Source organism: Mauremys mutica, chromosome 6 (genome assembly GCF_020497125.1).
Source record: "Mauremys mutica isolate MM-2020 ecotype Southern chromosome 6, ASM2049712v1, whole genome shotgun sequence".
Lineage (NCBI taxonomy): Eukaryota > Metazoa > Chordata > Testudines > Geoemydidae > Mauremys > Mauremys mutica.
In genome coordinates this window covers 14,068,136-14,095,627 of record NC_059077.1, presented here as the reverse complement: position 1 = coordinate 14,095,627, position 27,492 = coordinate 14,068,136, and the positions used below count along the sequence as shown (strand labels likewise).

General features: G+C 45.6%; 1 protein-coding gene across 11 annotated transcripts in view; it reads right to left on the bottom strand.

The window, feature by feature from the left end:
• CTIF (cap binding complex dependent translation initiation factor) overlaps window positions 1–27,492 on the bottom strand; it is a 351,966-nt gene that overhangs the window by 255,997 nt on the left and 68,477 nt on the right. For 5 of the 11 annotated variants that reach the window (XM_045021188.1, XM_045021185.1, XM_045021187.1 and 2 more), the window contains exons 2-3: window positions 12,119–12,329; window positions 4,919–5,002 (exon numbers count right to left, since the gene is read on the bottom strand). In XM_045021188.1, coding sequence (XP_044877123.1) covers window positions 4,919–5,002; window positions 12,119–12,298 — 264 coding nt within the window. In that variant the 5' untranslated portion in view covers window positions 12,299–12,329. Of the gene's footprint in view, window positions 1–4,918; window positions 5,003–5,128; window positions 5,371–5,706; window positions 5,762–12,118; window positions 12,332–27,492 lie in introns of those variants that run through there. The other 6 variants (XM_045021190.1, XM_045021186.1, XM_045021189.1 and 3 more) reach the window with 4 other exon arrangements.

Genomic DNA, 27,492 nt, shown 5'->3' with positions numbered 1-27,492 from the left:
AGGTGGCTGCAAAATGATACCAACTCAGAACTCTCCACACACACCAATGACCGTTTTACAACCATTTTGCACAGGGGTTACACAAGACGCACAGCAATGGAGAATCAGGCCTCTTAAAAGCACCGCCAGCAGTATACTGCCACCCTGGAAGCACCGGGGGACAGATTTTCAAAAGGTTTAGCCAATGTTGGACAGTCTCTACGCAAAAGAATAAATGGACACAAATCAGACATCAAGAATTGTAACATTCAAAAACCAGTAGGAGAGCACTTCAATCTCCCTGGACACTCAATAACAGACTTAAAAGTGACCATCCTTCAACAAAAAAACTTCAAAAACAGACTTCAACGAGAAACTGCAGAACTGGAATTAATTTGCAAACTCGACACTATCAAATTAGGCCTGAATAAAGACTGGGAGTGGCTGGGTCACTACAAAAAATAGTGATTCTTTGCTGCTTTTACAAAAAATAATTTTCCCTCAGTTGATATTCACCCCTTCTTGTCAACTGTTGTGAATGGGCCACATCCACCCTAATTGAATTGCCTCATTAGCACTGACCCCCCACTTGGTAAGGCAACTCCCATCTTTTCATGTGCTGTATAGTTATACCTCTTTACTGCATTTTCCACTCCAGGCGTCTGATGAAGTGGGTTATATCCCACGAAAGCGTATGCCCAAATACATTTGTTCGTCTCTAAGGTGCCACAAGGAAACCTCGTTGTTTTAACCTGCTTTTGGCACTTTTGAAAACTCCACTAGGCCGCTGCATCTTTAGGCACCTAAATACCTTTGAAAATCTGGCTCTGAATTCCTACTGACTCAGAGGGAAGAGAGCCACCTATTGCATAAACACACCTTCCACTACCCTCGGTTTTCCTTCAAGGTCTCCTACCAGTTCAGACCCTTCTTGCTCGTGAGGTCTAACAAGAACCCAGCACAAGGGATAATACAGCTTATAAACACTCATTTGCACAGAAACTAAAGCTTGTCTAAATACTTAGCTCAAAATGGGCTTTTTCAACCAAAATAAGGCATTCCTATCAAAATGGAATTTTCAGTAGGAAAGGCCCATTTTTAACAAGATTTTTTGAAAACCAAAAAAACTTGGAAAAAAATGATTTATTTTTTTCAGTTTTTCAACAAACCCCTCCAAAAGTTTCAGAGAAATTTCAATGTTAATATCAACATTTTTTGTGGAAAAATAAACATTTCCTGGCCAGTTCTAACAGTGATTTGTACTTCACATTTAAAGCCAACATTTTAAGAATGAATCTGTTTAAAATGTTGAAAGTTATATGTAAAAAATCAAAAACCGACAGCTGTAAGTGAAGCACACTCCTCACCAAGAGCTTTCTAAGGATAACTCAGTAATAAAGAGGTGATTGTTGACAGGGAAGGAAGAACAATAGGGGGCAGATCCTTTTCAGTTCCAGGGAAAATTTGTCACTGATATTTAAAGCAAACTGAATGGTGAGAGGGATCATTATTAGCTCTGTTGCAGGCTGGGAGAGAACCCAAAATATAGCGAGAGCAGATCAGAAAGGACAACTTGGACATATGTGAACGTTATTTGTTTATACAAAACAAGATCGCTGTTGGAAGAGATCAAAAAGCTTTAGCACTTCCCCCAAAAATGCCAAAGCACAAGACAGATGAATGCTATTTTGTGATAACTGATTTGAAAAAGAAATGCATTCCTTATACTGAACTCATTCTCCCCCAACTCCATTCTACCTGCAGCCCTTCATGTCAGCCCATCAGCTGAACCAGACAAGCCAGTTGCTATTAGTCTGCTTGGGAAACCAACCTGAGACACGCTTGAATAAGAAAGTAGTATCCTGTTAATATTCTGAGCAATCCGAGTAGGCTTAATGAAATCAGCAAGACCTGAATCAGAATTTCAAGCAGCTGGCTGAGTTAGCATTCAGAGCAGATTCAAAGGGGGGAGTGGAGGGGGAAAATCTCACCAAGGAATCACTGTTGAATATTTCACAGAGTCAAGAAGGCAACAGATCAAAGCTACCATATACTGAATCTATATTTATGTTTACCACCTTCAGAGGGTTTAACAAGTGTCTGTAGCTGAGTCTCTGGATACTGTCTCCTTTCACGCTGTAAGCTTGTAGTAGACTATAATACTTTAGCACCCCCTTGGGGACAGGGTGGACACTGCTTCTGTCTTGGAGTCCAGGGCACAGCCCTCTAGCTGCGCTGCTCAAGGTCTCTGACCCCTTGCATGGGACAGTTAAAGTAATACAAACGAAAAGACAGTTACTCCTACAGCCCACCAAAAAGCAGAGTCCTAGGCCATCAGGAAACCAAAGCAAACAAAATAAAAGAGAAAAAGTACCAGCTCTTTTCATTGGTGAGTGGTCCTATGCAGCCACGTTCCCTAGTTGTTTCTCCAGTCAGCAACCCCTTCTTCTGCGGGCCAGTGAGCTCTGAGCTGCAGTCCTGCTCCTTCAGATCTGCACTAAGCAGGGATCCTCCCTTTCGAGGGACCACTCTTTAACTCCTTCCTCACTGGCATGGGGCTATACATCACAAAGCTCTTTGGGACAGGGTTTTATCTTACGTAGGTTTGCACATCTATTTTTCTTAGGCTTTCCTAGAACATCCACCATCCCCAGATAATCCAAGCACCAAAAGTGAATGTAAATGGGAATTTCCATCCCAAGGACAGGTGACAATGAGGGCTCTTGGAGACAGTTATAGCACTGTGGACAGAGTGGAAAGCCAGATCGTACAGATCTGTTTGGGAGGAAGAAGCGACAAGACAGGGACACGGAATGGATATAGCTCTGCATCTCAATGCAGTGCTCAACACACAGTTTCATGCACAGGTTGCTGCTGGAGCAGGGTGTCTCAAGCTTTCTCATAGCACCGACCATGGCTCGTTACTGAGATTTGTCCCATTCATACAGGCCTCCAGCACCTACCCCTCCACTGGCAACTGTGCAAGATCCAAATGGTGATTATTACAAACCTGTGCACATGACAGTTAAAGGGACATGAAAGTGTCCACATGAAAGTGTCCCTTTAACTGTCTTCAATTCAGTAAAAAGTCTTGACTGAAGAAGGTTTTACTTTGCTCCATTTCCTCTCCATCTACCAACTCTTCTCCTTCCTACACAGGTTTGCTGACAGTGGTCTGCTGTCACCCTATGCACGTGCTTCTCATACTCTTCCCCCGAATCGTTACCCAGCTGCCAGACATCTTTCTGTCTAAATAGCAGCACAGAGTGGCTCTGTTCCCACTCCTTCTAGCCCCTAATGGATACAGCTTGGTTAGCTCCTCCTTGTTCACAGCTCGAATACCTGTAGAAAGAGCTGAAAAGAGCCACCACCACATCACCAGACAGTAACCAGAGAATCACCCCCCAGTGCCCTGTTGGGCACAGTTTGGGAACTAGGGGCTTATATGGAATTGACTGATGCTGGAGAATTTTTTTTTTTTTTTTTTAAATTTTGAATTCAACCTCAGCTCTTATTTTCTAGGCTCTTTGTTCATAGTGTTCTTGCAATTCACGCTCCGAGCTCATTTTACACCGTACCGTTTGTAAAATGCTTCAGTCCCACAACAGATCCCACGTTTCCGAGACAACTTGCTTTTCTGTTTTGGCTGGTGAGGAGTGATGCGCATGGGGAACTGTCAGCAGGAGATGGGTGTGTTTATTTATCCGTATGCCAGAAGAGAAAGAATGCTGCTACTTCCAGTGCTGCAACATTTTGCTTCAGAAGGGTAGTTTAGCCCTGACCAGTGGGACATGCTCTCTCTGGAGCTACTTATTAAACTCTTCTGTCTCACTCTTGGGCCTTCTCACATAAGCAAGGAAGGAAAATCATAGGCAAGGAAACCACGTGTGTGCAAGTATGGTACTTTACCCTACTGTTCACTGTATGCACAGATTTCACCTTGCACTTTGCTTTCACTAGTGCCTCTACTTTACCACACATGGCTATGATGGGTTTGTGATCTACTCTCCACAATCATACTTCGCTCCCGTGGATATTTAACTTCTTCTCTTCTTTCTCCCTAGTAACACGATCCTTACATTGCAGTAAACATGTCAGCAGGCACATACTTTCATATGCTGTACACACGACTCCCAGACCTGAATTTTAGTTCACATATTCAACCTAACTTTGACACTGTGAGTTGCGGTCTCGCGGTGCTTTTCTTAAAAAGCTCTCCAGAAATCAACACCACCCTCCAACCCCTCTCTGTCCTTTACTGGACTGAAATCTATTTCTCTTTAAAATGGTCTGTCTTTGAGGGAGGAGCTTTTCCGTTGACAGTGGTTTTCGCTAGGAGAAGAAAGGTCGGCTTTTCCTGATAGACTATTTACATGGTGGGTGAAAAGAGAAGGTCTCCGGCAGCCTCAACTGGAGAAGAGGGATGAAACCGAATTTCAGACTGGATAGTGATAGGAAATTAAATCCATGCCTCCTACTCCACCCACACCTACACACCAAACAAACAATCTCCCCTTGCTACTGGATGGACTAGATGATTCAATAGGTCTTTCCCATATCTAGTTCCTAGGATTCAGAACTCAAAGTCTAAAGCTTCATTTCAAGCCTGATAATACACCAATCAACAATGACCAAGTGGTACAGTACAGCTCCTGTACGAGTGCTAAGGGAGGTACAATGGTCAAAGGAGACAGGAGGCCAGGACACTAGCTAAGTCATTATAGCCCAAAAGCTCTTCTTCCAAGGATCTGGGAACCTCCATACTCAATTCTCACTATCTGCTTCCGTTGCTATTCCTCCTCCTTAACTGTGGAGTCACCGCAGACTCCAAAAATCATCTCTTACTCTAGGAAAAGTGAATGCCGACAACACCAAGACTCAGTGACCCTGAGTTAAAAGAGCAAGAGCTTTGACAGGAAGAGCTAAGCACGTCCCCTACCTGATTGTGTTCGTGAGGTGGTAAGCCCTTCCCTCTCGACGAGGAACAGCTGTCATCCAGCTGCTCACTACAATCCGCTGTCCACTGCAAAAAGGATAGAAAGGCATTGTGTAAAATAATAGCTAAGTTGGGAAAACTGTCGACTCAAACCCCTGAGTCTAGCAAAACACCATCAGACTGTTCTTGGACGCCAAGGAAACTCTACAGTACCGATGTGTTCATGTTTTGCAAGAAGGACTGTTCACGAAAGGCACTGCTGATCAGAAAATGCACTTCTCTCATGAAAAATATTTTGCCAAAAATGGGTGGGAGGAAAGAAGAAATTTTCCACAAAAAAGTTGATTTTTCAGCAACAACAACAAAAAATCAGAATATTTCAGCTGAAATTTTAAATATTTTGATCAAAAAATGCTGCTGCAGTGCCTCGTGCTCCCATTCTTCTCTATAGGCCAAGCTACTTGGTTGGACTACATCTCCCATGATGAACAATGGTCTCCCCTCATAGAGAGAGATGATTGGCCCCAGGGAGTTTCTTGCAGTAGCGCATCATAAAAGATGTAGTCCAGGTGGGGAGACCAACCTGTAGGGGATAACATGAACATGAGGAAACTAAACTATGATTTCCCAAGAGGCAACACAGCATGATATCCAAACCAAAGTACTTCAGTTTTGGAGCATTTGGTTTGTGAAAGAAAACCTGGCGTTTTCTGCTGCTAGCAGACACGTTTCATGAAAAACCCAATTTTCCATTAAAAAAAAACAGTCGGGATGGAAAATTTTCACCCTGCCTCATTACGGAGCTCTCTCTGCTGCTCCATCTTGAGGTAAATGCTATTCTAGAGCTATTTACTCTGCTGATGACATCACAGAGGCTGACGCACAAAGCAAATAGTAAGTGAATTCCACACAAGCAGAAACAGGGATTAATCTGACCATTTAAGGACCGATGAGGACGAGGCCACAAAACACGAAGAAGGGCCAATATTAGAAACAGTCACTTCAAAAGTGACCTGTATATAAGATCTCACCCTCCTGGCAATGGCAACATTAGGTCAACATTTTAGGAGGGTTATTATAATTGACCATAACTGTGCCTGTGCTTATTTATTAAGGGCAGTTCAACTCTTCAGTGAAGTCTTGTTACTGTTGTACTGGAAAACCTTCTGCTGGAATTATGCGTGTATCCCCTTAGCAGTCTTAGGCACAGGAACAACAGCCCTGGAACGAATATCTTAATATAACACAATAGCTGTCCCATCAACAGCTGCAAGTGGCATACTGCCGGGGCTCAAGCAATTTTTTTTACATTCATAATGGATGCAGCAAGCCCAGAGGTGCCGGGGCTATGAACTGCCAAGCCCAGAGGTGCTGGAGCTCAGCCCTGGCACAAATTAAGCAGAAGTTACATTTATTTTACTCTCACTATATTCTCTCTTGTTTTCTTCTGACTGGAGCAGCATCGCAAGTGCCCCACTGGCAGAAATGCCACTGCTGTAGGACTCCCAGGGCTAGGGCAAGGAAATGGAGACTATAGCCAATTCGCGATATACAGTAGCATTTAACACCTCCTCCCTTTTCTAGGTACTTATAGTAAATATCCTCCATCACTGTACTATCAGAGCACTTCAGACATGTCAGTGAACAAATTTATCCTCACAACACCTCTGTTGGGAAGGGAAATATTATTATACTCATTGAGAATTGAGACACAGAAAATACGAGTGACTTGCCCAAAGATATAGATTAAGGCTTTGTCTACACTACAGACGCTACAGCTGCTGCGCTGCAGGTATGCCACAGTAGTGTAGACACTTGCTACAGTGATGGAAGGGTTTTTTCCATCACTACAGTAAATCCACCCCCTCAAGAGGCAGTAGCTAAGTCAATAGAAGAATCTTCCTCCTCAGGCTCCCAAGTACTCAGTCATTCTCCTGGAGCTTGCCCATAGCCCCATTCTGCTTCTCTCCTTCCCCATCTACAGATGCTGCCTTTATAACACAGTATCAGAGGGGTAGCCGTGTTAGTCTGGTTCTGTAGAAGCAGCAAAGAATCCTGTGGCACCTTATAGACTAACAGACGTTTTGCAGCATGAGCTTTCGTGGGTGAATACCCACTTCTTCGGATGCAAGTAGTGGAAATTTCCAGGGGCAGGTTTATATATGCAAACTTGCTTCTTGCTTGCATATATAAACCTGCCCCTGGAAATTTCCACTACTTGCATCCGAAGAAGTGGGTATTCACCCACGAAAGCTCATGCTGCAAAACGTCTGTTAGCCTATAAGGTGCCACAGGATTCTTTGCTGCTTATATAACACAGTGGAGCCTGTTGGGTGGTTTAATGAGCCATGAAGAGTTTTGTGACTAAAAAGTGCTATGGACAAATCCTTTACATTGAATCTCTGGGCAAAGGAAATGATCCAGTTCCATCCAGGAAACTTGTGGAGATCTGAGCCCACTATCCCGTCCATTATTAAAAACTCCAGTCCTCGTTCAGAACCGCGGCTGGCGCTTATTTGATATTGTTTCATAAGTGAAATGGTGACAGGACACAGGGAGGGAATTCATGCTCCTATTCTCCCCAACCTCCTTTCACTGCTGGCTACAACACAGAATCAATTAACAATCCTATCCTTCATAATGGTTCTTGAGTACGTCTGGCTTGAGGTGGGGCCTTCTCAGTTCACAGACCACCTCCTTTCTATGGAACTGTCTCCCTGGTCACATTTGCCCGAGTCCCTCTATAGCAGTCATCAAGGCCTTTCTAGTCAGGTCAGTTCACGTTGGGTTATTTTGGTACGTCAGCCCTCATTCTCCCCATTTTTTCCTGTTGACAGAACAGCTGCTTCCTTCTGAGCCACTGTGCCTACTTCTCCTGTCACTGGCTTGGTTTCTGCATATATTTTCACCCAGAATATATTGTGATAGACACCATGTAAAAGCAGAACAAGATGCAGAATCTAACCAACCCTGTGTTCCCCTTTGAAACCATAGTTACCAAAGTGACCAACTCCCAGCCCAACCCAACCCAACTCTCTGGGGCAGATTAGGGGTGGAAGGAAGTCTCTAGAGCAGCTCTGCCATCCCTGCTCTCTGCATTGCATTCTGAGCAGGGAAATGCCAATGCACCTCCCATTGCATGGACCCTTGGTGTTATTCACTCATGATCCAACATCAGTCACAAAGGGAAGCAAGTCTCTCTGGGCTGTCACCATGGCAGGGCTCTTTACAAGGCACTTCCACGCTGAATGAGAGAGAGAGTTGTCTTTTTCCTTGGTGTTTGAAAGCCATTTGACTTCCAAGATCATGCCACTGCAAGAGGGAAAAAGAAGCAGCCCCTCCTATAATATGCAGCAGCACAATCATTGCTTTCACTGTCTCTTCACTACCTACGCAGACGATTCCTGTGTGACAAGTTGGCAAACTGAACTACAACTCCCAATATGTTACTAAATCGCTTCCTGAACCTCCACCAGGATGGGAAGCCTGCACATTCCTTGAAGAAGTGGAAAACACAGACCCAGACTTTAATGCCAGAAAGGACCATTGTGATTATCTAGTCTGACCTCCTGCACATCGCAGGCCCCAGAACCTCACCCACCCAGTACTGTAATCGACCCAAAACATCTGTCTGAATTACTGAAGTCCTCAAATCATGATTAAAAGACTTCAAAATACAGAGAATCCACCATTTACACGAGTTTAAACCTGGAAGTGACCCGTGCCCATAGGCGAAAACCCACCCTGGTCTCTGCGAATCTGACCTGAGGGAAAATTCCTTCCTAACCCCAAATGTGGTGAGCAGTTAGATCATGAGCATGTTGGCAAGACCCATCAGCCAGACACCTGGGAAAGAATTCCCTGTAGTAACTCAGAGCCCTCCCCATCTCCGGGCAATAGAGATATTCGCTACTAGCAGTCGCCGACGGGCCACAGGCCATTGTAGGCAGTCTCATCATACCATCCCCTCCATAAAAACTTATCAAGCTCAGTCTTGAAGCCAGTTAGGATTTTTGCCCCCACTGCTCCCCTTGGAAAGCTGTTCCAGAAATTTACTCCTCCAATGATTAGAAACCTACATCTAATTTCAAGCGTAAACTTGTTGATGGCCAATTTATATCCATTTGTTCTCGTGTCAATGTTGGCACTTAGCTTAAATAACTCCTCTCCCTCCTTGGTATTTATCCCTCTGATGTGTTTATACAGAGCAATCATATCTCCCCTCAGCCTTCGTTTGGTTACGCTAAACATGCCAAGTTCCTTTAGTCTCCTCTCATAAGGTAGGTTTTCCATTTCTCTGATCATCCTAGTAGCCCTTCTCTGCACCTGTTCCAGTTTGAATTCATCTTTCTTAAAGATGGGAGACCAGAACTGCACACAGTATTCCAGATGATGCCTTGTATAATGGTAATAACACATCCCTCTCTCTACTGGAAATACCTCGCCTGATGCCTCTCAGGAGTGCATTAGCCGTTTTCAGGGGAGCATCATATTGGCAGCTCAGAGACATCCTGTGATTGACCAATGCACCCAGGTCTTTCTCCTCCTCCATCACTTCCAACTGATATGCCCCCATCTTATAGCAAAAATTCTGGTTGTTAGTCCCTAAGTGCATGACCTTGCATTTTGCACTATTAAATTTTATCCCATTTCTATTACTCCAGTTTTCAAGGTCCTCCAGATCTTCTTGTATGATATTCCAGTCCTTCTCCATATTGGCAATATTTCCCAACTCTGTATCATCTGCACATTTTATTAGCACACTCCCACTTTTCATGCCAAGGCCATGAATGAAAATGTTAAATAAGATTGGTCCCCTGGTGATTCAGGACTTCTAGTGACCTTACTGTGAGAGGCACGGACACGTCACCAGAACAAAGCCCTTTCATCAGACCCTGCCTGACACCTACTGCACTTTGGGTTTTGGTGCGACTAGCCACCGTCGCCTCAGGCACAGCAGAAAACCTAAATAGAAGCTACAGCAATAAAAGGCAACCATGGAAGCAAACAAATGCACAGAGAGTGGAACCACAAGACCAAGTCTTTCTATGGTGACTGGAAGGCTCATAGAAATCAGAGCAGTTAAAAGTTGGAATGGATCTTCTATTCCATCCCTCTGCCAGGGTTGGATTCCTCCTGACAGTACACTCTCCCATACATCCAAAAGGATTATTTTTAAATAAATCATCTTTGGACACAGACTGTCTTTTTGCTCTGTGTCTGTACAGCACCTAGCACAATGGAGTCCAGGTCCATGACGGGGACACCTAGGAGCTACTGCAATACAAAAATAATGATTGTAACAAACAGAGGGACCCAAACACACCTTGACCTTGGTATATTCAATATCCAGATCCAAACCTAGGTCTGAAATTGGATGCTTAAATCCATTTTCAGTTTTAAATGACTACTGATGGCAGTACCAATAGTTAAAGATATGGTCTTTGGGGCAGGGACTGTATCTGTATACTGTCTTAAGTACTTACATGGGTCCTCTCACCTGAGCATCTGAAAGCCTCACAATCTTCAATTTATTTATCCACACAGCATCCCTGTGAGGCAGGGAAGTGCTACTGTTCCTGTTGTACAGATGGGGAACTGAGACACAGAAAGCGATTTGCCCAAGGCCATACAGACAGCCTGTGACACAGCAGGGACTTGAACCCAGGTCTAGTTTAGCGCCCTAATCACTGGACCATCCTTCCTCTCAAACGTATCTCTGCCATTTTACATGTTCGGAATGCGCTTAGCACAAAGTAACACTGTAATACAAACCAACAATTTCGCTCAGGAGACAGCTCTCGTTTTTTATGATGTTCAGCCCACATTGTCCATTTTAAAAGTTACATCTAGTGTGTAACTTTCTAGTATTATTTCTAGTTGTACCCCTTCCACTGACAACCCCAAACCACCCCTCCCTTAGACAATCCTTCTCTCTCCTGGGCCTTTGCACCCCTCCAAACCAGAAATATATTAGGTGTCTTAGCAAAAAATGGCAATATTGCAATAAGCTCTCAGGTCCCTGAATGAGCAGCAGCCATACGCATCCATTTATGGAGGTTTTTGGGCCATGCGCTATGTTTGATAATAAATCCGTGTGCTCCCAAATATCAGTGGAAGCTACCCTTAGAATCAATGCAGCACAGGCCTTTAGGTTCTAACAAGCACTTCTCAATTGCTCAACACATCACCACGCCTCATAGGCGCTGACTCCGTGGGTGCTCCGGGGCTGGAAAAAAAATGGTGGGTGCTGCAGCCCCCCGATCAGCTCCTCCCCCTCCCCCCAGCTCCTCCCGCCTACTGTGATGCAGGAGGCACTGGGGGGGAAAGGGGAAGAAGTGAAGGTGGGGCATGCTCCGGGGAGGGGTCGGAACGGGGTGGGAAAGGAAGAGGCAGGGCGGGGGTTGGGTTTTGGGGGAAGGAGGTGGAGTAGGGACAGGGTCTGGGGCAGAGCAGGGGTCAAGCACCCCCCAGCACAATAGAAAATCAGCACCTCTGCCAAGCTTAATATCCCTCAGCCAGTGTTACTGCAACACATCCCATTCAGACTGGTCAAGACAAGACAGTCCATACGGGGCCTGGGCCGCTGTGTTTTTGCTGGTGGTGCATTGCACAGAGCTATGAGCACTCATAAGGGACTGCTCTCTTCCTTCCAAAAGTATCGCTCTCTTGGCCCCCTCTGTAATCTAACAGAGCACCCACTTGCAGTACAGAGCAGTCACTCCTTCCTAACAACTCAATCAGAGCAGCAGATTGCTGAGCAGAGCCACACAAGCCAGCTCTCCACTCTACCTTCCCTGCGCACAGAATTCCTTCTTCTTCCCACCAGTAGGAGCAGCAATTCCCAGCCCCAGTTCATCGGAGTAGAAATTCCAGCCCTTTGTGACCTGATATTTATAAGACAAAATTTCTCTTCAAATTGAAACTCAGAGGTGTTTCTACTAAGCTAAAACATTAGGGCTATTTTGGGAACATCTGCTGAAGAACGTAATTGACAAAAGATCTTTACTAGCCATCTCAAGGAGCAAGAATCTGTCACTACACTATCCCCCACACCCTTTACTGCCAAGATCTGTAGATGCCCGCTTAGCTAAATGCACATAATATGTATCCAAACCTGACAGCCCATCTCCTAGAGAGCAGGGCACCATTTCATGGTGACCTCGCATCTTGGTTTAACTCCTCATGTCCAGTTGTACTAACCTGTGAGATGTTGGACTGCGTTTTCTCACTCTCCCCGTCCCCTTCCGTTTTGTCGGTCAGCAAACCTTGGACTTGGTACTCAAGGACGTAGCTGTCAATGAACCTCTCCAGCTCTTCAATTTCCTGAGATCGGCTACTCCCTGCCTCAGAGGAGGCAGATGCCACAGAGGAGTTTTCCATCACTCCAGGTAAGGAGCTGAGAATGGAGGGGGCCTGGGAAAAGAGAGAAAATACAAATTAATTCCTTGTCCTCTACCTAAAGCCACAAATCTGCCAAGCAAAATACTTTACATACGTACACACAAATACATACAACACACACACTGCATTCTCCCTTAGGTGACAGTCACAAGCATGTGCCTTCATATTTCAAAACACCTACTAAGTACAGAAGCAATGTACCAAAACCCCAATATACTGGTTAGTGAGTACAGTGCCTTCTATTGAATGCTCCTGTGTTTGCAGTTACACTAACTTCCAACAGCAGGACTAAAAGAGAACGTAAGCCTTAATGCTACTCAAATCTTTCCTTCACAGGAACTCGAGTGGCAGACACACGTTCTAAAGCAGAAGATCCAGAATTCTATTCACCATAACCAACCAGTGAAAGATACACTAGCCTCAGACTGCTCTCTGCAGCGCTGAACCTGTACCAAACAAGGACGTCTAGAAAGACGAAGCAATGACAGTTATAAATTTCAATGCAGAACAAAGAAAGTGAAGGAAAAAGGCTAGAAATGCTTTTTTCTTTTTCCCTACCAGAAAGCTGGAAACATAGTCACACCCCTGTGCCTGTCTGGCATAATCTAGCCCATAACGTTTTACACAAATCCAAGGAAAGAAATGCTGACAAAGGTTTAAGTTTAAACTTATCATTAAAACATCTTCTCCTGTAAGGGTACAGCAGAAGTGATGAAGAGCACATGCATTACTATTCTAGTTGCACTGCTGACAAATGGACAACATGGCACCAGGTCACAGCTGGGAATGACATGCAGGAATGTGAGGAGTCCAGGGGGAGCACAAATAATTAAGGATATATACTATATCTATAGCATAGTGGTACAAAACAAAATACTGCCTCAGCGACTGTGATTGCAAGTGGAATGGCCAGGAGGTAGTCAAAAGTGTGCTGAGCAGAACGGAACAGAAAGGTCAACCTGGGATCTATTTTGCATGGTTTTGGTCATTAAAAAATCAATATTAGAGTGGAAAAAACCCCCAATTTCTTCATGAGCCCATTTGCTGGAAACCACAGGGGAAAGCAGTGGGTGGTTTGGATCTCATTACTCTCAGTCTGAACTTACACACTAGGAGATAAGCAATGTATTGCTGTCTGCAGAGAAAGAACACACAATCCCCTTTACACATAAAACCTTGTTCTTTGGTGGTGATAGTTTTGTTCCTAGCCTGAGCTGGAATGGCACTGAATGGTGAAGCCAATGGAAGTTCAGGACAGTTAGCTCTGCTCACAAATCAAGCCTTCATGTTATACATGATGGGGCATACCATATATTTATCCCTTTGTACAGTACACCTCCAGTCGGAGCCTGACTTGAAAGTCCCATGAGGAAACTCTGGATTTAATTTGAGGTTGGTGCTACTTATTCATAAAATCATTCCTAAGTTTGCTGATTTCTAGATAGGAGTTGTTGATTTCATAGCATCTCATTTTCCTTGCCTTTAAGTCTGTCTTTGCCAGAAGCTGGCCTATTCTCCATGAATTTATCCAGTTCTTTTATGAACACTGTTATAGTCTTGGCCTTCACAACATCTTCTGGCACATAGTTCCACAGGTTGACTGTGCGTTGTGCGAAGAAATAGTTCCTTTTGTTTGTTTTAAACCTGTTGCCTATTAATTTCATTTGGTGACCCCTACTGCTTGTGTTATGAGAAGGAGTAAATAACACTTCCTTATTTACATTCTCCACACCAGTCACCAGACACCTTTAGTTGTCTCTTTTCCAAGCTGAAAAGTCCTAGTCTTATTAACTTCTCCTCATATGGAAGCTGTTTCATACCCCTAATCATTTTTGTTGTCCTTTTCAGTACCTTTTCCAATTCCAGTAGATCTTTTTGGAGACAGAGTGACCAGTTCTGCATGCAGTATTCAAGATGTGGGTGTAGCATGGATTTACATAGAAGTAATATGATAGGAAAAGGATAGATAATAAGACAGAAACTTTCTCAACTGTGCTGGATGACTGCTCACCCTCATGCCACCACAGGACGGGGAGCTGCTGGACATGCTTAATAAAGAGATTTAAAAATTAAATCCTAACTACTTGTAGACACAGAAGCTCCCACTTTTGAAAGGAAAGGAGTGGGAACCACAGTGTCCTAGTCAAATTCCAGCTTGAGTAATTATGGTCTGCCAGCCTAAATTCACCCTGTGGTTTCAACCGGACACAATGTTCTTCTGCATTTCCCATCCTCAAGTGCCAGGACGTGTTGCTGTGTGCTGTGAAACACCTGCCACATTTCCCCCCAGAGATGGCTGCCTTTCAGCAGAAGGTGAAATGATTCCTACATATAGCTGTACAGTAGGTAAATCTGCAAAGGACTTTTGGATCTCTCAGGATAAAACGGCACTACATAAACCTAAGTTATTAATAACAGCGTAAGAAACTATTATATGGCTATCACTATTGTGATACAGGCCCAGACTGGGCATTCCTGTCCTGCATGAAAGAATGTTATGTTTAAAAACAAAAAAACTCAAAAGCATCTCCAGCCAATAACGCACCCTGCCCCCAGTCCACACTGCACATAGAGGGATGCACACACATGCTTAATTCAAGTTTTGTAAGAGACTTGATATTCCACTTTCTCACCGCACCGCCCTTCCCAATTTTGTTCAGGAAACGAAAAACCTCTTCACAGCCTACGATTATCCTTTATCAAATTACTGCCGTATTTGGATGGCTGAGTTTTAATCCCCTGAAAACCTGGGGTTATAAATGGAAAAGCTGACAGAGCCTTAGCTATAGTGTTACTAGCAGGCGCCATTCTAATTATTTTAAAGGTCTCTCTCCTAACATCAACAGCTTGCATTTACATAGTGCATTTATCACAAAGGATCTGAAAGCTCTTTAGAAAATAAAACTGATGTATGTTATAAACTACTTGCAAGGGTCTCTTCATACACCACTGAAACACAACCACCTATTTGGGATGAGAAATGAAGGCAATTACTATATCCAAATGAAACTGCACCTGTATGAAGAATGTAGTGACCTGAAATGGAATATAGCCAGGTCACATGGTTTGTATGCCTTTGCCCCTGTGAAAATAGCAATGAGATATTTCTAAACAAGAAATGGTCAGAACATCTGTGTTACATTTACTCCAAAGCACAACACCCACTGCAGTAAAAGGTCTCCTCATATCTTCCTGGGACACTGACTTAGGCGGGAACTGAACCAACCATTGTTGATAATACTTTGCATTATCCAGGTATCGACCAGAGCAAGATTCTGCTTAGCTTGCAAACTCTAGCTGAATTCACCGCACAAAACTGTATGGCTGTAGCTTCTAGTTAATACACAATGTGTTCTATATCCTTTCAATTTCCAGTCTCCAGAGATCCTTCACAAATAAAAAACAGAAACAGGACAGGGACTGACAACGTACTACAAAGCACTACATGCCAGGAAAATATTTAGATAAACACAAAAGTGAATAGCTCTTAATAGCAAATATGTACAGCTCCCGAAAACATTACAACTTCACTACCAGGCATAATGCAGCCTGGGGGACAATCAAAACCCAAGCCAGAGTTGAAAGTATGCAAAGTCAACCACTACCTGACTCATGACAGGGCCATTCAATGAAACTGAAAGGCAATGCATTTAAAACTGATAAAAAGAAAAGCTTCTCACACAACACAACACAACACACTGCCACAAGATATCATGGATATTAGGATTCTAAAAAGGAGTATATGTTTATATGGGTAAAGAGAACATTCATGGTTACATTATTAGCAAGATAAGAAAAGAAGAAATATAAACCCTCATGCTTGGCCACTGTCATTAGTTGTATACTGGGCTAGAAGAACCATTGATCTGACCCAGTATGGCCAGTCTTATGTTCTTACATCACACACTAGCGGACTGAGGATGGTAATGGGCAGGTCATTCCACATTTGTCCATTGTGGGGACTCAAGCACCTTCCCTCAGAAGCATATGATACTTTCCACTATAGGAGAAAGTCCGCTGCACTAGATGAAGCATTGAACTGCCTAATTTTGGCAATTAATTGATTTTTGACTATTAGCAGGTAAGTATGCCCAATGGCCTGTGATGGGATGTTAGATGGGGTGGGATCTGAGTTACTACAGAGAATTCTTTCCTGGGTGTCTGGCTGGTGAGTCTTGCCCACATGCTCAGGGTTTAGCTGATCACCATATTTGGGGTCGGGAAGGAATTTTCCTCCAGGGCAGATTGGCAGAGGCCCTGGGGGGGTTTCTCCTTCCTCTGCAGCATGGGACACGGGTCACTTGCTGGAGGATTCTCTGCACCTTGACATCTTTAAACCACAATTTGAGGACTTCAACAGCTCAGACAGGAGTGGGTGGGTGAGATTCTGTGGCCTGTGTTGTGCAGGAGGTCAGACTAGACGATCATAATGATCCCTTCTGACATTAAAGTCTATTAGTCTATGAACTGATCCAATATGCCAATTCCTTATCCAGCCATTACCCTGAAATAGGTTTAACATTTTCTCAATCAAAGAAACAACAAAACCAAAAGGTCAGTGATCAGTGACTGTAAGCTTCTGCCTTTACACTGACCGTTACATAAGTGATCAGTAGAGCCCTGCGCGGATACAAAATTTGTATCCGCAGCCAATCTGCAAAAACGATCCGCCGATATAAAGCGGATATCCGCCGATTTGCAGGGCTCTAGTGAATACAGTAGACCCCTGATCCTGGATGTCTGGGATCTTTCCCAATCTCTGCCACCTCAAGTTTGAAAATGTTCACCTAAAGCTAAGTACCTATATAAACAACCTGAGTTTCAGAGCTGCTAAGCATTCTCAACTTCCATCAATGCCAATGAGAGCTACACATGCTCAACACCTCTTAAAAAGAAACCACTTTTTTAGATGCCTAATTTAAGCACACACATTTGAAAATGTTGGCCTAACTGACTTGGCCAAAATCAAACAGCATGTCAGAAACAAGAGTTGGGAACAGAACCAAGCAGTAAGAAAGGAGGTTGGCTGCATTTCCATTTTATACAGTGGCGGGAAATGCACAAACAAAATCCACAGTACAAGGTTAACTGCACTACTCTATCTTGCCCCACCTCACGCTACTCCAGCAAATTCTGAGTGCAAATGCAAATCACAAACTAACTATAGCCTCTTAATTTTCAACTGCAAAGCACAGCAGCATTCACATCTGACAAAATAACGGAAGCCTCTTTGGAGCACTCACATTAACAAGGATCTAATTCAGTGGTGGGCAACCCGCGGCCCATCAGGGTAATCTGCTGGCGGGCCACAGGACAGTTTGTTTACATTGACCGTCCGCAGGCACGGCTGCCCGCAGCTCCCAGTGCCTGCAGACAGTCAACCTAAACAAACTGTTCTGCTGGTGGGCCGTGAATTACCCCGACAGGCTGTGTGCGGCTTGCGGGCCACACCACTGCTGATCTAATTGCTAACAACCATTCACACCTTACAGAAAAAGGATCCGAATGCTTATGTCTTTTATGTCATAGGGCCTGATTCAAAATCCACTAAGTCTTTCCATTGACTTCAATGGCTTTGGGTGAGGCTCTTAAGGTGCAACTTGTGTTCATTCCTGTTGCCTATTAATGAGAAAAAGCAGGAGTTCTCACCTCTCTGTAGGCTCTATATGCAGGGTTCTGTCCACCACCATTTTGTCACACCACTAATATTTCAAAGTATGAAATTATGAAGCAGATTTTTAGCCAGTTTGAGAGAAAAATGAAGAAAAAAAATCCCTGTTCTCAACCTATCTAGCTCCCGTCTTCTGTCATTTCTGCCCAATTTTGGCATCTTTCTGAATCAGCTCAGAATGAACAGTTCTGGCTAAAGGACTTCATATGCTTACTGAATTGTTCCCAAATGTGCCCAGATTGTCAAAAAGGCTCATTATGTAGATCAGCATCACACATTAGCTCCATGAATAGGATTCCAAGTCTCATTAAAAACAAAAAGAGCCTCAGAGGGAACGACACAGATAACAGGAGCTCAGCCCAGAGAGATATCTTGTTTCTCACCAGTGACGCCTCTAGCTAATTCATGCTAATTATTAAATGGAAACCACAGATGTGCTCTCAAAAGAATCCAGTCAAATCCTTAGCTGTGAGGATGGTGGCCATGATATATGGCCTCAAGAATGTGAGTGTGAGGAAATAAATAAGGGAGGGAATCTTCAAGAACGGGGGAAGATCTTACATGCACACAACCTACCAGGAAACAGAATAAGGTATCACCTATTCAGAACCCACTGCAGGATCACACAGGCGGGTGGAGGGGAGACAGGACTTGGAGGCATTTCCCACCCTTTTTCATCCTAATTGCTCATGGGATTTTTTTTCCTCTGCTGGAAATCTGGCAAGACATTGATGTATATCAAGGTGTGTCTTCCTGTCTCTTCCTATCCAACAGAAAGGCCCTTTTGGCCTCCATATCTGTATTTTTTTTTATCTAGGTTCACAAAGTATATATATTACATACACAGTTCCAGTTTGTTTGAATCAGCCTTTAGTTCTAGAGAGTGTCGCAGGACGCAGCTTGGAAGAGCTGCATTATACAGAGTGATTTTTTTTCTTGTAAAGGCATTCCCGATTTCTTCTGCTAGCACCCACTTTTATCTCTCTATCTCTAAGTGCAGCAGTTCATTAGTGCCACACTTGCCTGATCGTTATGGCAGAGGGCAGTAGAGCACTAGTATAGACACTTCATGTTTTCCTATATTCTTCTCAAGCCTCTGTGTTTACTGCTTCCTCTGTCTCCTCCCACTTCCATCTTCACACCTTCTTCTGTGCTGCATCCTTCACTTGGACAGGTCTCCTAATTATTGTTCAGCCAAGTGCCCTCACTCTCCTATTGCAAGCCACCTTCACAAACCTCATCCGTACCAGAAATGTCTGCCAGCCAGTCTTCATTTGTTCACCACACTACATCCATTTGGGCCTTCAGAACATGAGCTCTTCTGGGCAGGGAGCTATTTGTTGGCATAATTATTTATTTTTGCTTTGCACAGCTTGTATCTGTTTTCAAGTGCAACACACACTTACATTGCTGATGAACAACAGTCACGCACACTGGCAAATCTGTGGGTCCCCCGACCCAGTGCTGTAAAAGTTTCACAGGCCCCGACACATCATTCATTCCATGCTTAACAGCTTGCAGAGCTGGTGAAAATCCCTGGGATATCTGCTTCCTGGCATGAGAATTCCAATAAGACTGGGATTTCAGAATTCACTCCATTGAGCTGGTCTCAAGCAAGCCACCCCTAAAGAAAAGGGATTGAGATCCTGGGATTCAATGGGCAGCACCCTCCCCTTAACAATCCCTTTGGTAGCAGATAAAATTAAAGACAGGCAGGCTCTCTCATCACAGCAGAGAGGCCAGTAACAGCTAAATCAATTCAACTAAACCAGGAAAGGCTTTCCTTCCAGTATTGATGCCTGGCTTCTCTCCCCACTCTCATAAATTAAGTACCACAATGCATTGCGCCAGGCAACAGTTAACCCACCATATACTTGCTACATTGGCTGCTTCTACCAGCTACGGAAGGATGTATAACATTAAGTTTTGGGGCTAGTTTACACTAGAAGCGCGACAGCGGCACAGCTGTGCCACTGTTGCACGTCTGGCAGGGTTACCACCTAGCCAGTCTGGGTTTTTTTTAATGGATTTGTCAGTTGCTAGAAAAATAATTTAATCTGCCTATTTTTTTTAACATGGTTTAAAGATGTGCATTATTATCACAATTCATTGGGATCGCTAATATTAAAAGTTTCTGCGTCCAGCTAATGATGATGCAGTGTTCCCAATTCCGCAGTTTCAGCGACAACAGATCAAAACTGTTGAAAATACAGCAGCTGTCTGCCCATCAACATGCAAGCGCACCGCGTATATGTGCGTGAGAGAGGGTTTGAGTCACATGAGAATGAGGAGACATGCAATGTAACTAATCTTATCTATATGTGTTCTCTCTCTAGATACTATAAGTGGCTATTGGGAGGGGTTATGGAGTTGCTTTGTGTTTGGGGTTGCAACAGGCTTGCCTTGCGGGGAAGTGGGTGCCTTTTTTTTTGCATTTCAAAAGGCGGTAACACTAATGTCTGGGGAAGATGGTCTATGCTGACGGGAGAGAGCTTTCCTGTTGGGATAATAAAACCACCTCCATGATAGGTGGTAGCTATGTCAACAGGAGAAGTTCTCCCTCCAGCATACCGCTGTTCGCGCTAAGGTCGGTGTAATTTACATCGCTCGGTGGAGTGCCTTATTCACACCGCCGAGTGGTGTGAGTTATACCAATATAAGTGGTAGTGTGTACAAGCCCTTGGTCGACTCTGCCAACTTATGTCAATATAACTAAGTCTCGCAATGGTATGGAAAATTCACACCCCTGAGCGACAAAGTTATACTGTACTGACCTAATCCCTGGTTTAGAGAGCACTGGGTTGATGGGAGAGCTTCTCCCACCAACATAGCTACTGCCTTTGGAGGTGGAGTATCTATACTGACCGGAGAAGCTCTCCCATCGGCATAGGTAACATCTTCACTTAGCGCGACAGTGGTGCTGTAAGTGTAGACAAGCCCTAGATATATATAATAAATGGCAATATGATAAGTAAATATTTTAGAAGAGCCTTCCATACAGCACTATATCCATTATTATGAATATCACCCAAACCACGGTTATACTTATCAGTATGACAGCCTGTGGAGTGAAATGGTCAGAGAAAAAGGATGCTGATCGCACTTGCTGGCTACGAGGCCTATGCTCTATTTGATCTAGTGGATAGTGTCTCCAACTGAGAATCAAGAGACCTGGGATTATAGTCCTGCCTCTGCCACTGGCTTGCAGTGTGAACTGGCGTAAACCATTTACAGTAACTTCCTTATGCTTTGGCTTCACCCTCTGTAAACTAGGCATCATAATGCTAAACGCCGCCCTCTCTTTCTGTTAAGTGCTTTAAGAGATCTTACTCCATGGCACCCCTTATGCTTGGAACAACCTTTAATCAGGCTTTAAATTAGAATGTATTAATCAGGCTTCCCTCTCCACTTTAATCAAATGAGTGTGTTTTAAAAAAAAACAAACAATCTGACCCATAAAGGGGTACGGCTCCACCAATAATAGGACAAGACACGCTCAGCTAAATCTGCAGCAAGGGAGATTCAGGTTAGACATCTGGAAAAAACTTTAACTGTAAAGGATAGTTAAGCACTGGAACAGGCTAACTAGGGAGGTTATGGAATCCCTATTACTGGAAGTTTTTAAGAACACGTTAGCCAAACACCTGTCAGGGATGGTCTCCGTATAGTTAATCCTACCTCAGCATGAGGGGGATGGACTAGTCCAGGGTTTCTCAGCCCATGGTCAGGAGCCAAAACTGGGTCATCAGAATGTTTCAAAGGGTCGCGTGGCAGCTCCTGTCCCATGGGGCTGGTTCCTGGCTGGGCTCGCCTCCCTGCTCCAGGCACTGCAACCTCTGGGGTCTCAGCGCCACTCAGGTGTGGCCCAGCCATCATCAGCACCGCAGTCCGGGAAGACCAAATTTGAGTGAGTGGCATGGCAACCCCATGAGCCAGGTCACAACTCCACTCACACAGATTTGGTCCAGTTAGGAGGGCGCAGCCAAACCTGAGCGGGGCTGCAACCCCAGGGGGTTTTTGCTCAGAGGATTCCCTGAGCCAATTTCCTGGTTTAACTAGCCGGTGTGGACCAATCAGGTGGTTTCTCTTGCTCTGGCCTCTTCAGGCAGTATATCCGGTAGTGCCTAACCCTCCAGTAATTGTTGGATGCCACTCTGTGTGGCGGTGTGGAGACACCAGGATCCCGTAACCTTCGGTTCTAGACCCGCAGAGCCTCGCAACGTCCAGCTGTTATGCCAGTCATTTAGGGCGGAAGCTCTTTGGGAGCGGTAACTGCCTTCTACGTGTTTTCAATGAAGCACGGGGCCGGTGTGCTGATATTATCAAATAATAAGAATACAGGGATGAGAAAAGCTATGTAGGTACAAATCATTAATAATAATCATTAATTTAAGCAGAGATCAGTTCTACACAAGCAGAAAGAGCAGACACTATGATGGTTCCTTTATACTTACTGAATGAGTGCAAAGACCACAGTTGTTTTTATACAGTATGTTTATTCCTTTGGTAATAGGATGTGCATAAGGGGAGCTCAGATGGCATGTGCTTGGTCATGTGTTCCACTAGGGGGAGCATGGAAGCAGCATCAGCAAGACAGGCCAGTCCACCTAGCAAGCCTATGAGTGGCTGCCAAAAATCAAGGCTGGGACAGGAGAAAATAAGTAAGGCCAGACAGAGAAAGCGCCGCAGGTTCCCATCCTCAGCAAGGCTGTCTCAGTGCTTGCACAGAATTAGAGGAGGCTGAAGGGCAGAAGAGGACAAGACACAGAGAATAGGATGACCAGGTGTCCAGTTTTCAACTGGAACACCCGGTCAAAAAGGGATCCTGACAGGGCTGGCAGGCTCCCAGCTAGCCTTCATGCCGCACGGCTCCCCAAAACAGCGGCATATTCCCCCCTCTGGCTCCTATGTGTAGGGGCAGCCAGGGGACTCCACATGCTGCCCCCGCCCCAAGCACTGCCCCCACAGCTCCCATTGGCTGGGAACCGCGGTCAATGGGAGCTGCGGGGGTGGTGCCTGCGGATGGGACAGCGCAGAGAGCTGCCTGGCTGCACCTCCGCGTAGGAGATGGTGGAGGGACATGCCGCTGCTTCCAGGAGCTGCTTCAGGTAAACGCCACCCAGAGCCTGAACCCCTCAGCCCCCGCACACACACACCCCAACCCCCAGCCCTGATCCCCCTCCTGCCCGCTGAACCCCTCAGTCCCAGCCTGGCGCATCCTCCTGTACCCCAAACCTCTCATCACCAACCCCACTCCAGAGCCCACACTCCCAGCCGGAGCCCTCACCCGCTCCTGCATCCCAACCCACTGCCCCTTCCTGCACCCTGAACCCCTCGGTCCCAGCCCAGAGCACCCTCCTACATCCCAAGCTCCTCGTCCCTAGCCCCACCCCAGAGTCTGCACCCCCTGCCAGAGTCTGCACCGCCTGACAGTTCCCTCAGCCCCCCAACCCAGAGCCCCCTCCCACACTCCAAACCCCTCAGCCCCAGCCCCCTCCTGCACCCCATATCCCTCCTCCTTGGCCAGAGCCTGCACCCCCAGCCGGAGCTCTCACCCCTCCTGCACCCCCTGAGCCAGCCCGGTGAAATGAGCAAGTGAGTGAGGGTGGAGAGAGTGAGAAACAGACGACGGGGGGATGGAGTGAGCGGGGACAGGCCCTTGGAGAAGGGGCGGGGCAAAGGTGTCTGGTTTTGTGCGAGTAAAAAGTTGGCAACCCTGATGGGGTGGGGGGAGACTCAACATATGGGGAATTCATAAGGGGATGCAAAGCAGGAGAATTAGCAAAGCAGGAGTGGATTTCGACAAAGATACATGAGGTATTTAAAAAACATTTCCCCACTCACCCCACCTTGGGAAAGGAAATCCCCATGCCCCCCTCCAAGCCCAGAGGATGTTCCTGCTTTTTACTTTTTGTGTCCCTCCCAAAGACTCGCGTTGCAGCAACCCAGATGCTTCCCGAACAGCCAGAGAGTTGCTGCGCTGCAGAGTGACAGGAGATGGTCCGTCCCACTAGATCTGAGCAGAGTTACTTGGATTTCTCTGCTTCTGCCCACAGTCCTGGCTCATCAGTCTTCCTGTAGTGAAGGGCCCCCTCTGGCCACTAGGCCAAAAAAGCTGCTGCCTTAGTACTCCCATTGGCTAGGTCTTTCTGCCTGCACTGACTGATTTCTTTTTGCAACCAGTCCATGCGCCAGCTCAGCGTATAACAAACCAAACGAAACTCTGGCATGTGGCTGTCATCCAAACCTAGTATGATGCAAACCACTGCACACTTGCTTCCCTGCTCCTATCCAAGGCAGGGCCCAGGCTTGCTTACAGTTCAGATGTTAGCAACAGTGACAGGTGCTCATGGTAATATTATCATCAACCTTACACGGTCTACACCGAAAGCAAAGAAACCGTTTGTAACATGTTGCAAACATCAGCATCAATTTCTTATCAACCGGTGGCATGCAACTGAATGCAATTAGGCAGCCGTGTGCGGAGTTCATTTTCCATATGGGAATGCCAAGTGGAAACAAACAACCACCACCACTACCACAGAATAATTGCTGGTTTCAGAGTAGCAGCCGTGTTAGTCTCTATCCGCAAAAAGAACAGGAGTCCTTGTGGCACCTTAGAGACTAACACATTTATTTGAGCATAAGCCTTCGTGGGCTAACACCCACTTCATTGGATGCATGCAGTGGAAGATACAGTAGGAAGGTATATATACACACAGAGAACGTGAAACAATGGGTGTTACCATACAAACTCTAACGAGAGTGATCAGTTAAGGTGAGCTATGCTCAAATATATGTGTTAGTCTCTAGGGTGCCACAAGTACTCCTGTTCTTTTTGAGAATAATTGCTGTTGCCTAGCAGGTGGGTGGAAGTGCCTGGCAGTACAACAGAAATGTTAAACTCCCACAACTGGGGGAGAAGGGGGGCTGAGGCTAAAGGGACATAAACCTCACACGGCTGATATTGGACAGCTTACCCACCCTCTAACAAAATCATCACTAAAGCTGCATGACTGTCACAGAGGTCTTGGATTCCAGGACTTTCTGTGACTTCTGCAGCGACTGGTGCAGCTGGCTCCAGGGCTGTGCTTGGGCAGCCTCTGGGTCAGCAGCAGTTTGGGTGTGGGAGGGAGCTCAGGGCTGGGGTAGGGGTGCGGGGTGGTGCTTACCTCCAGGGGGCTCACCGGAAGCGGCCAGCATGTCCCTGCACTCCTAGGTGGAGGGGCCAGAGAGCTCTGCATGCTGCCCCTGCCTGCAGGCACCGCCCCTGCAGCTCCCATTGGCTGCAGTTCCCAGCCAATGGGAGTTGCAGAGCCGGTGCTTATGGTGGGGGCAGCACGCGGAGCTCCCCAGGCCTTCCCTCCCCCTAGAAGCTGCAGGGACATACTAGCCGCTTCCAGGGAGCTCTGCAAAGCCAGGTAGAGAGCCTGCCAGCCCTGCCACCCCCCGCCCCAGCACCAGCAGGGGTCCCGGACAGCCCACCACCCCCTCACCCCCCCCAGCACCAGCAGGGGTCTCGGGCTGCCCGCCGCCATCTCCCACCCCCCAGCACCAGCAGGGTCCCGGGCCACCCGGCGCCAGCCTGCCTCCAGCACCAGTGGGGGTCCCAGGCCACCCAACATCCCCCCCAGCAGGGGTCCCGGGCCGCCCGCCGCCATCCCCCACCCCTCAGCACCAACAGGGGTCCCGGGCCGCCCGCCGCCACCCGATACTGCCCCTCCCCAGCACCAGCAGGGGCCCTGGCTCAAGTTTTAGTTAGGGTATATAGTACAAATCATGGACAGGTCACGAGCTGTGAATTTTTGTTTACTGCCTGTCACCTGTCCATGATTTTTACTAAAAATACCCGTGACTAAAACGTAGCCTTAATCAGAACACATACTGAACACGTCCATCGCACTCTATGGCCTTGTCTTCACTGAGAAGTTTACTTGAGTTATAACGAAATGCTGGTTCTAACTCTAGTCTTGTCCATATATAAAAACCCTTAACTTTGAGCAGTGGTGCTTTTAATTTCACTTCACTGGCCCAAGAGGGGACACAAACTAAAACCTGAGCATGCACAACTCATCAGCTGCTAATATGACCACTCTGTAGTGCAGACGTAGGCTAGCACCACTGAAGTGCCACTAGTTCTCCCATGCTTTCCCACAATTTCCCCCATGTGCCCAGAACAGACAGACAAGTTCTCCCACAACCCACAGGGAAAGAAGTCATAGAGTGCCTCAGCGTAAGTGCAGCACCTCGAACCACGGGATGTGCCCCCAGAAGTGTTAGCAGCACACATCAGTGGCAGTGTGGTCACAGCATTTGGAGTGTAATTTCACAGTGTGGCCATTGTCATTCAAATTAGGTTTTCTCAAGTTAACTGCATGGAAGACATACCCGAAGGGCCGTACCCATAACCAAACCCCACAACAGCCTTGTGAGGTTGGTAGGTATCATTTTACGTCCTTTACAGATGGGGAAAACAGACACAGACACAGAGATGTGAAAAGTAACCTACAAAAGGAAAGAAGTTGCAGTTGCCATTTTTAGCTTCATTATGATGACACCCAAAAATGATGTCTGCATTTCTTTGACGTTAGAAACTCAGGCCTTGTGCATGCTGCTTTTCCTAGAAGATTCAATGGGGGGCTTAAGAGCTAGCAGGGTTATGACATTACAAGTATCAAAGAAATAAAATCTAATTAATTGAAAGGAGAAGTGATTTTTTTTCACCTCAGAGAGTCTTTGTTAAAACCTATTTAAATCAAATGCCTGATACAATCTCTATGTTAAACACTCATCTAGCCAGAATTTCCTGATGCAGGTGCCTAAAGTTTGGTGCCTAAAGACTATGGCATGCCTATAAATTCCAGAAGAGTTAAGGAGAACTGCAAGTGCTCAGCTCATTTGTCAATCAAGGGGCTTTGATTTAGGTGCCTAGATATGGATTTAGGTGACTAACTTTAGTGAATAATTTGAAAAGTTTGGTCTCCACACTCCTAACCCTTCAACTGAGTGCTGACAAAGGTGCCACTTTAGATCTCTGGTCCTCCATGGAGACCTCCAGCAAAATCAGGGAATTTAGGATTACATTTCTAAAGGAAAAAAAAACAAAAAACAAACAAACAAAAAAAACCTCTCAGGCCTCCTTTACCCATCAGAAAGAATCAGGTCACCCTTAAATTACTTGCCCAAGGTCATAGAGTAAGTATTTGTCTGAGCTGAGCTGGAATTAAGAATTTTGGGCTCCAAGTTATTCCACTGGCCTCCTAGTCCTAATGATGGCATCTAGTTTGCTCATTGTGTCAGATTCTTCTTTGAAAACTCATTTTAAGAAATTGTGCTTCATAGACTTTATTTTGAGTTTCTGATTATTTGATTCTCCTGGATGTGTGTGCTTGAGAATCAATATCCTTTACCAACACTAAAACACCTTGAAGGATAACAGAGAGTGCTCCAGGATATTGTCTTGAAACATACTTACGGCCTAATGTTTAAAAATGGTAACAAT